General features: G+C 42.7%; 1 protein-coding gene across 1 annotated transcript; it reads right to left on the minus strand.

Moving 5' to 3' along the window:
* Positions 1–9698: 9698 nt before the first annotated feature.
* On the minus strand, positions 9699–10271 carry LOC126766007 (uncharacterized). The gene has a single exon (XM_050483723.1). It carries the CDS (start codon positions 10269–10271, stop codon positions 9699–9701), a length of 573 nt encoding a protein of 190 aa, XP_050339680.1.
* Positions 10272–11146: the final 875 nt, after the last annotated feature.

Raw genomic sequence — 11146 nt, forward strand, 5'->3', positions numbered from 1 at the left:
ACCTAGAGAAGAAGCATAATACTCAGCCAAGTGTAGCAAAACTATTTTCGCCGGCTGCTAAGCAAGATGACGACGGACTTCGAGCTTCGTACAACATCTCTTTGTTAATCGCTCAAAAAGGTAAACCACATAACATCGCAGAAGAGTTAATATTGCCAGCAATAAATGAAGTAATAACTACCGTGCTTCATAAACCGGCCGCAAATATTATCCGAAAAATTCCTTTGAGTAATAATTCTGTACAAAGACGAATTGATGAAATGGCTGAAAACATTGAAGAATCATTGTGCGATCACGTGAGGACAAGCCAATTCTCAATTCAGCTCGATGAGTCAACTTTACCAACTAATGAAGCATTGTTGTTGTCTTACGTGAGATTTATTAAAGATGAGAAAATATGTGAAGAACTATTATTTGCTAGAAATTTAGAGACCGATACAAAAGGCGAAACCATATTCAATATATTGGAAAAGTTTTGCGATGAGAAAGAGATTCCTTTGGAAAATATTATTTCAGTTGCTACGGATGGCGCTCCGGCTATGATAGAGCTTATTAGCGCACTTAAAAAATAAAATTCAAGATGTCCTTGGTGTACATTGCGTTATTCCTAGACAACATTTAGTTGCTAGAAACTTAAGTGAACAACTATTTTAATCACTGCAATATGTCATCAAAGCAGTCAATAAAATCAGCAACAGCTCTTTGAATGATAGATTCTTTCATCAGCTTTGTGTTACTAATGACGAGGATTTCAATCGTTTGTTGTTTCGTACTGAAGTTCGTTGGCTATCAAGAGGCAATTGTCTGACTCGATTCTACAACCTGTTTGACTCTGTTATAGAGTTGTTGGAAACTAAAGATACAGAATTTCAAGACAAGCTCATAACATTCAAGAATCATATAGCTTACATGACAGACCTGTATAAATTGTTCAACGACGTCAATCTCCAACTGCAAGGCGATAAACTAAATTCAATTAAAACAAAAAACGTCGTTGCTGCTTTAGCAGCCAAACTGCTTCTACACAAAAAGAATCTGGGCAGACGTGAGTTTCACAATTTTCCGAATTTATCAGTATCATGCAGTAACGACGAATTGTTTGCCTACTGCCAACATTTGGAAAACCTCCACATTGACTTCACCGAACGATACCAGGACATTTTGAACTTGGAAATACCAGACTGGGTGTTGGATCCGTTTTCAAATGTCAACACAGCAATGTCACCTCAGCTGGAAGAAGAACTTAAAGAATTGACAACAAATGAGGAAATATAAATCAAGTTCAAAAATGGTTACCAATAATTTTGGCTACAAAAACCGATCCCGCAATTGTACCCCGGATTGTGGTCAATCGTTCAACGATTCTTGATAGCATTCCCATCGTCATATTTGTGTAAACGTGGATTTAGTGCTGTGACAACACTGCTTACTAAAAATAGAAATCGTTTGCTTGTTACCGAACGTGGCGACTTGCGACTGTTTTTGAGTTAATTGGAGCCTGATATTAACAAACTTATTAAACAGCATCAGATTCATCCTTCACATTAATTTTTATATATGGATCGATTGTTTTAGTTTTATTTTTAATAAAAGATTCTCTGTTTTAATACTATAAAGTTGTGTTTCAATAATCATTCTTATTGGCAGGTGGAGCCCGTAAGAGTTAACTTAAGACCTAAGCGCCGTTGTACGTACATGTTACCTACTGCGCTCAGGTTTCAAGTTGCTGGTTATAGTAAAAGTTTCGTTTAGAATTCTCCGTTAATATTCATATATAGGTCACAATAATTAATTTGAAGTTAGAAAGTATTTTAAATAGGTGAAAAAATGGGGGCGCTAAAAAAATATTTATTCTCAAAGTGGGCGGTAGACAAAATAAGTTTGGGAACCACAGATTAATACGCAACTATGAAGATTTTTTCGTATGAAAAACGTAAACTTTAAAAATTACTACTAAGAAACCAGCAGCTCATTTTATTTTTAATAGTTTTTAATTGAAAATAACAAAATGAGATTAGCCATATTTTAAAACTAACCTCAGTTAATAAAATTCATAAATCTTTATATTAAAATTAATGCACTTGGGAACAAAAACTAAAAATACTCATTCAAAGGTACATATAAAAGCAAATAAGTTTTGTTAAAAAAATTTAAATTCTTTTTGTAAGCTGAATTTAGGAAAAGAATGCTGTCTACTATCTTTGCCGCATTTCTGTTGCGCTTTTCTGTAATAATATTACCGGCAAGCAGGAATGGCAAGAACTAAAAGCGCTAACTTGGACAACCTCGGATATCGCTTGCTATTATTTTGCCACCACTGCATAACATCAAAATTTTCAAAAAATTCCACATTTTGTCGAGAACAGCGACGTGGTTCGCAGCAGATTTGGGAAAGAAACTCTTCGTTATTTGAAGAAGAAGAAGACCTGCTGATAAAGTCATGAGAGATGATGCAATTTTTTCCGCCAAGTCTTCGTTAGTCTCCATTGTGTAATAGCAACTTAAAATAAATTATAAAATATAAATATCACAATATTTACTCTTACAAAAAACCCTTAATACCAAAACATAAAAACAAACAATAAAAAACAGTTTTTCACACTTTTTTTACACTTTCATTCTTAAACTTATCAAAAAAGTGAGTAAAGTCAAATTATTTGTCTACTATTGAGAGAGTCATAAGTTGCTGTCATTCATAAGTGTAGAAATACTTTCCCTTTTTTTTGTTTTTGTGGGAATTAGTCTTAGTAATTTTTATATTATTATAAGTACTCATTTGCACCAATTTTAATGGCTCATGATTTAAGTGCACTAATTCTATTGGTATCAATTGCAGATCTTTGATGGACTCACACAGAAGCAAGAGATTTCACTGTAATTCAGTACGCTGGAAAAGTGTTCCCTCTATTATTTAGTATGCTCTGCGCCGCAGTCACGACATCCTCTCTGGGGATTCTACAAGAGTATGCTTTCTTTAAAACTTCTGTTAGTCGCCGCATTATTTCGTAGAATTTTTGAGAATTCCCTTGTCGGCTAGCTTGTCAAGCTCTTCGTAATCACGCATTTCGGCCTCTCTCTATTTCTGTCTGCAAATACGTCTCGCTTCCTTCTGCAACTCTCGGAATCTTTCCAATATCGCACGTGTTGTAGTCGACCGTAACGTTGCGAGGTAGGCAGTCTGTTTTCTCCTACCTGCAACACGCCACTCCTCGTTGTTGAAATGTGGTATCACAGTTCCCTTATACCGAGTTGTTGACGAGTGCTCTAAGAGAGCAGGTGTGCAAAGCCGAGAAGAAAATCGTTGGGCAGTCTTTTGTGAATGCAGCTTCTAGGCGTCGAACCTTCCTTTTGTTTGATGATGTGCGTTTTTTGCTGTACAGACGCGGGTGCGAAATTGACTGCAACAAGATAGGGGTTCACGTCGATGTTAGGACCTCGAGCGTAGGCACGTCTAGAACACTGGAGACGTGTCTTCCGTCTATTACAACGTGATCGATCTGGTTGGTGGCTTTTCGATCAGGAGACAGCCGGGTAGCTTAATGTATTTTCTTATGCAGAAATCTAGCACTACAAATAACCATACTTCGGACCACGGAGAAGTCGATCAGCCTCAACCCATTTGAAGATGTTTCCTTGTGGAGGGTGAATTTACCGACTGTTGTGCTAAAAATACCTTCTTTGCCCACCATGGCGTTAAATTCGCCAAACACGATTTTGATATCGTGGTGGGGCTGCACTTCCTAATTAAAGCACCAGACATTCCAGGTGCATGCCCTCAAATCGTAATCCTTAATGCCATGGTCGTCATCAAAAGGGGGGTCTTTCATCCGAGGCTGTTAAGTAGTTTTCATTGGGGGCGTTTTTTACGTGGTGAGTCCCAATCTCAGCGCACAACCCTGAGTAGAGATGGTTCGCCTTGTCACGTTGGCTCCCTTTCAAACGGATGTTCATTCGCTACCCAGAGGATACTTGGTCTTATGCCGGAAGTCGTTAACTGCTTGAGATATATGTAAGGGATTCATTTCTGGCCACTCCCAAGTAAATGGCGATAAAAGAATTTTTCTCACTTGCGTGAACTTCTACATATGACTCCATTCTTCTGGTGCTTCGGCCGATATGGAGACCTAGAAGGTAAAATAATGCCATTTTTAGTAAATCCATGATTTCCTGATTTCCGATATCAGCAGCTCTCATAGAGAATGGGTACATCTTGGAGTAAACTGGTTCATTGTTTTCTGTTCGAATGGTAGCGACAACATCGGAACGGAATGGAAGAAGTTTGTTAGGATCGCAAACACTTTCAATGCTTTGTCATCATTTGCAGAAAGTCCGTGTGAACTTTCAATGGAACTTCGATGTCTTCAATTTTAGTGAAATGAAATTGTCTATGTCAGGCCTTATGAAAAAGGGCTACTGATGCACCTTTAATTTTCAATTTATTTGGCTCAATCGGAGTTTGTGCAAGTGATCCAGTGTCGATTTTAAGTTTTAATGATTTCCCTGCCACTGTTCGCTGGAAAAACGGGTGCAGGTACTTTCCGCTAAAATATTAAAGGATCTGTTTCATATCCGGCTTCGCCCTCAGCTTCTATTTCACCCGCTTCATCATTACCAACTTGTTCGTAATGATTTTCACATTAAAACGCTTCATTTTTTACTTGCTTTAAATGGTTTACCCTCTGGCGTCCACCCGGCAACTGATTTTACAGTAAAGGGCTGTTCGTTCAAAATTGGGTTCCTATTCCTAATTGATTGAATATAATTTTTATTAGATCTGATACCGGATCAGAAAATCTACTACTACTACCGTGTTTTAAATTTGTAATAAGGCAGCGAAGACGGCACTAATCTAATATGAATAGAAAATTCTTCGAAAAAATGCGGCGGTTTACAGAAGGTTTGAAGACCGGAGCGATATGTTGAAGAACCTCGCTTTGATGCGGATTGTGGCTAGATGTTCATTCACCGGAGTGAATAATAGTACTCGGCGACTGAGTCTCTCTCCCACCACGAATCCAACACCAAACTTGCGATCCCTTATATGGCCTCTGTAGTAAATGTAACAAGGACCTACTCGTCTCTGTCCTTGTCCCGTCTTTCGCATTTCTTGGACGGCGGTGATGTCAGCCTTTATTTTCGCGAGGACATCAACCAGCTGGACAGCGGCATCTTCCCAATTAAGGGTCCGGACATTCCAGGTGCATGCCCTCAATTCGTAGTCCTTATTTCGTTTGCCACGGTCGTCATCAAAAGGGGGGTTTCTCTTCCGAGGCTAGTTGTTTCTTTTCATTGGAGGTGTTTTTTTACGTTGCGGGTCCCAAACCCAGCGCACAACTCTATGTAGGGGATGTTTCGCCTTCTTACTTTAGCTCGCCTTCGAACGGATGCTCTTAGGCTACCCAGAGGATACCTGGTCAAAGACCGGAAGTTGTGAGCTGCTTGAGCCATGTGTAAAAGAATCGTTTCTGGCCACTCCCAAGTGAATGGCGATCAGAGAACTTTCCTCACTTGCGTGAACTTCTACACATGACTCCATCCCCCAGCCAGCGTACCCGCTGTCTTTTAATTCGCTGAACTATGTCAATGTCGTCATATATCTCTCACAGCTCATCGTTCCATCGAATGCGGTATTCGCCGTGGACAACACGCAAAGGACCATAAATCTCTCGCAGAATTTTTCTCTTGAAGACTCGTCTTCAACTTTCGGTATCTAACCCATCCCGCACGTGTTGTGGTCGAACGTAGCGATATAAGCAGTCTGTTTTTTCTTCGCTGCGACACGGCACTCCTCGTTGTACCAGCTGTTCTTTTGCACCTTCCGAAAACCAATGGTTTCGGTTGCAGCTGTATGTAAGGAGTTTGAAATGCCGTCCCACAGTTCCCTTATACCGAGTTTTTGACGAGTGCTCTCAGAGAGCAGGAGTGCAAGCGGAGCAGCAAATCGTTCGGCTGTCTGTTGTGATTGCAACTTCTCGACGTCGAACCTTCCTTGTGTTTGTTGACGTGCGTTTTTTGCTGCACAGAGGCGGTTGCGAATCTTGGCTGCAACAAGATAGTGGTCTGAGTCGATGTTAGGACCTCAGAGCGTATCCACGTCTAGAACACGGGAGACGTGTCTTCAGTCTATCACAACATGATCGATCTGGTTGGTGGCTTTTCGATCCGGAGACTGCCAGATAGCTTGATGTATCTTCTTGTGCTGGAATCTAGTACCACAGATAACCATATTTCGGGCCCCGGCGAAGTCAATCGGCCTCAACTCATTTGGGGATGTTTCGTCGTGGAGGCTGAATTTACCGACCGTAGTGCCAAATATACCTTCTTTGCCCACCCTGGCGTTAAAGTCGCCAAGCACGATTTTGACATCGTGGCGGGGACAGCTCTCATAAGATTGCTCCAAGCGCTCATAGAAGCCATCTTTGGTCACATCGTCCTTCTCTTCCGTTGGGGCGTGGGCGCAAATCAGCGATATGTTGAAGAACCTCCCTTTGATGCGGATTGTGGCTAGACGTTCATTCACCGGAGTGAATGATAGTACACGGCGACGGAGTCTCTCTCCCACCACGAATCCCACACCAAACTTGCGCTCCTTTATATGGCCACTGTAGTAAATGCCACAAGGACCTACTCTGTCCCTGTCCCTGTCCTGTCCATTGCATTTCTTGGACGGCGGTGATGTCAGCCTTTATTTTCCCGAGGACATCAACCAGTTGGGCAGCGGCACCTTCCCAATTAAGGGACCGGACATGCCAGGTGCATGCCCTAATATCATTGTCCTTATTTCGTTTGCCATGGTCGTCATCAAAAGGCGGGTTTCTCTTCCGAGGCTTGTTGTTCCTTTTCATTGGGGGTGTTTTTTTACGTTGCGGATCCCAAACCCAGCGCACAACCCTATGTAGTGGATGTTTCGCCTTCTTACTTTAGCTCGCCTTCGAACGGATGTTCTTAGGCTACCCAGAGGATACTTGGTCAAAGACCGGAAGTTGTGAGCTGCTTGAGCCATGTGTAAAATAATCGTTTCTGGCCACTCCCAAGTGAATGGCGATCAGAGAACTTTCCTCACTTGCGTGAACTTCTACACATGACTCCATCCTCCAGCCAGCGTAGCCGCTGCCGTCGAGGCATACGCATACAACGCAAAGATAATATGATGATAATGATTCAAGACAATTATCGTTCTTAGGATGCTTTGCAGTATCCGTTGATATTTTGGGAAGAAGAAGATGGATATCATTTAAATATTAAAGAAAGGAATCCAACTACAGGTACAACTTGTACAAGTAGATTATCTTAAAAAAATTTTTAAGTTCATAATTTCTGTTTATCTCATAAATATATTTATTTGCAGGTGAAGAACTGATGTAGACAGTTAGTCCTATGAACTTGTACGCATATCGGTAGATAATTCGTGCAAATGAAGACAACAAAATTCTCCAATACAAACAATTATTTCATCAGTACATTGTGGACATGTAAGTAAAAATCGAAAATGAGAGATTCTTCTTTATTCAATATTCACCGCTTACGCGATTATAGCCGAGTTAACAACAGCGCGCCAGTCGTTTCTTCTTTTCGCTACGTGGCGCCAATTGGATATTCCAAGCGAAGCCAGGTCCTTCTCCTCTGCTTCCCCCGGCGGGTACTGCGTCGAATACTTTCAGAGCTGGAGTGTTTTCATCCATCCGGAAAACATGACCTGGCCAGCGTAGCCGCTGTCTTTTAATTCGCTGAATTACGTCAATGTCGTCGTATATCTCGTACAGCTCATCATTCCATCGAATGCGATATTCGCCGTGGCCAATGCGCAAAAGACCAAAAATCTTTCGCAGAATTTTTCTCTCGAAAACTCGCAACGTCGACTCATCGGTTGCTGTCATCGCCCAAGCCTCTGCACCATATAGCAGGACGAGAATTATGAGCGACCTATAGAGTTTAGCTTTTGTTCGTCGAGAGAGGACTTTACTTTTCAATTGCCTACTCAGTCCGAAGTAGCACCTGTTGGCAAGAGAAATCATGCGTTGGATTTCCAGGCTGACATTGTTGTTGGTGTTAATACTGGTTCCTAAATAGACGAAATTATCTACAACTTCAGAGTTATGACTGTCAACAGTGACGTGAAAGCCAAGTCGCGAGTGCGACGACTGTTTGTTTGATGACAGGAGATATTTCGTTTTGCCCTCGTTCACTGCCAGACCCATTTTCTGTGCTTCCTTGTCCAGCCTGGAGAAAGCAGGGCTAACGGCGCGGTTGTTGAGGCCGATGATATCAATATCATCAGCTTACGCCAGCAGGTGCACACTCTTATAGAATATGGTACCTTCTCTATTTAGTTCTGCAGCTCGAACTATTTTCTTCAGAAGCAGGTTGAAGAAGTCGCACGATAGGGAGTCGCCTTGTCTGAAACCTCGCTTGATATCGAACGGCTCGGAGAGGTCCTTCCCGATCCTCACGGAGCTTTTCGTGTTACTCAACGTCAGTTTACACAGCCGTATTAGTTTTGCGAGGATACCAAATTCAGACATCGCGGCATAAAGGCAGCTCCTTTTCGTGCTGTCGAAAACAGCTATGAAATCGACGAAGAAGTGGTGTGTGTCGATTCTCCTTTCACGGGACTTTTCCAAGATATAGCGCATGGTATATATCTGGTCGGTTGTTGATTTGCCAGGTCTAAAGCCACACTGATAAGGTCCAACCAGTTTGTTGACGGTAGGCCTTAATCTTTTACACAATAAGCTCGATAGAACCTTATATGCGATGTTGAGGAGGCTAATCCCACGGTAGTTGGCGCAGATTGTGGGGTCTCCTTTTTTATGGATTGGGCATAGCACACTTAAATTCCAAACGTTGGGTATGCTTTCGTCCGACCATATTGTACAAAGAAGCTGATGCATGCTCCTTATCAGTTCTTCGCCGCCGTGTTTGAATAGCTCGGCCGGCAATCCGTCGGCCCCTGCCGCTTTGTTGCTCTTCAGGCGGGCAATTGCTATTCGAACTTCTTCCTGGTCGAGTGATGGAACGTCTGCTCCATCGTCATCGATTGGGGAATTAGGTTCTCCTTCTCCTGGTGTTGTGCGTTCACTGCCATTCAGCAGGCCGGAAAAGTGTTCCCTCCATAATCTAAGTATGCTCTGGGCATCGGTGACTAGATTACCTTTGGGGGTTCTACAAGAGTATGCTCCGGTTAGTTACGAGTGCCACTAGTATACTTACTTGTTGTAGTATACTTATGAGGTGGGAAATGAAACTCACTGATTTCCACACACCTTATAAAGGTTTATTAATTGTAATTAATATATATAATTGTATGTATATTATGTTTGGGTTTTCTGCGAAACCCACGGTGGTACACGGTTGGCGAACTCGCTGCGTCATGTCACTCCCGTCATTTGGGGGTTTATTAAAACCCAATTGCGGTGATTATTGCGGTAGCACAAGTGCAAAGATAAAAACGATGATAAAACTGAATTTCCCTTTTGATGGTTTGGATGGTGAATATTAGCTGACATTACGAGTCGTCTCGTTAATAATCGTATGGTTGTTGTGTTGTAGTAATGATCGGTGTTTGATGCGTGTGTGTGTATTGGGGTATGCTGGGAGCTGTTGTGTGATGAGGTGTTGTGACGTGACGTGATGTGTGGTGATGTGATGTTGCAGAATGCTCATAGCTCATGTGAACATCCCGGCCCCCCCTAGGCGAATTAATCGGCTAGGAGCCTCTGTAGCTGTTGTAGTGTACTGAGTACAGCGCTCAACCCTGTTGAGCGTCGTTGTTGCTGGCGATGAGCGTGGCGTGGCGGAGATGGCCGCGTACGTCTTGTGGTTGGTTGGGTGCGTCGTCGTCGCCGAATAGGATCGCTGCGTGGTCTGGTACGGGAATTGTTGTGATTGGCTCGTGTCGGAAATCGATGGAACAGAGTGTGGTGCGGCCTGTGGCAATATTGACAGGCACCGTCAGCCCAGCACTCTATGGTGGCGTGGTTATCTGCCAGGCAGGTCATGCAATGTCCGTGAGCCCTTCCAACCTGTTGACGTTGAGCGAACTTCATACTTTGGAAGATGGTGCATCGTTTTAGAGCGTGCGGGCGCTGGCACAGGCTGCAACATGGAGGCCCCTGTGGCTCTACTAGCTGCTCTTCTCCTATTTCTCTGACTGCCGCGGCGGATGGCGGGAGGCGCATAACATTGGCCCTTGGAGCGGCAACCGACGCTTTGGGTGCAGTGATTTCGGACCTTACGGTGTTGGAGGTGGTTTGGGTCTCCTCTACGTCCATTTCTATGGGAATATAAGATTGCATTAAATTGATTTTATTTATAATGTTATGATGTAGTTGTTGTAGCTACATATCTATATGTATAATAAGTTGATCTCCAACGCGCTTGTTTGAATTTATTTTTATGTACGGATTATAAATCGGATTATTTTCGAATTAGCGGAATTGTTTTAGTATTTTTCGATTAATTTTGCGAGTTATTTTGCGATTTTGGTTGAAGTTGTTCTTCGCCGCTTGGAAGAAAACACAGTTTTGTGTTCGCACATCGACTACTCTTACGTGACCATCTGCTCCTCGATGAACCTTTTCAATGCGGCCTAGTCGCCATTCTGTTGGAGGAAGGCATTCGTTCTGTATGATTACGCATTCTTCTGCCTTGGCTTCCTTCTGGGCCGTTTTCCATCGATATCTCTTATGGAGATCTTTGAGATAGTCTTCCTTCCATCTGTGGCTGAATTCGTGATGGAGAATCTTGATTCTTTCCCATCGATTTATTAAAGTGAGTGAGTCTCCTTCTGTCTCAGGTATGACGAGAAGAGGAGCTCCTCTGAGGAAATGACCTGGTGTAAGAGCTGTGAAATCGGAGGGATCTTGCGAGAGTGGTGATATAGTAGTCAGATCTGAACAAAGCTCGAGGTGTACTGCCTTTGTCATAAAACATACAAAGACAGCCACATACCCTTTCCTAAATGAAGAAGACCTTAACATGGAGGCCTTTATCTGGAAAGGTCCAGCAAAATCAACCCCAGTGATGGTAAAGGGTAGAGCATAGTTGCAGCGTTCAGGTGGTAAAGCTGCCATGATCTGCGTACGCATTTTGTGTTTGTACATGGTACATGGTTTACACATGAAAATCGTCCGATTGATTTGTGGCT

This window comes from Bactrocera neohumeralis, unplaced genomic scaffold, assembly GCF_024586455.1.
Source record: "Bactrocera neohumeralis isolate Rockhampton unplaced genomic scaffold, APGP_CSIRO_Bneo_wtdbg2-racon-allhic-juicebox.fasta_v2 cluster11, whole genome shotgun sequence".
Lineage (NCBI taxonomy): Eukaryota > Metazoa > Arthropoda > Insecta > Diptera > Tephritidae > Bactrocera > Bactrocera neohumeralis.

Bases quoted from the DNA above. Each gene is read 5' to 3' on its own strand.
- LOC126766007 (XM_050483723.1), bottom strand. From the start codon at position 10,271: ATGGACGTAGAGGAGACCCAAACCACCTCCAACACCGTAAGGTCCGAA.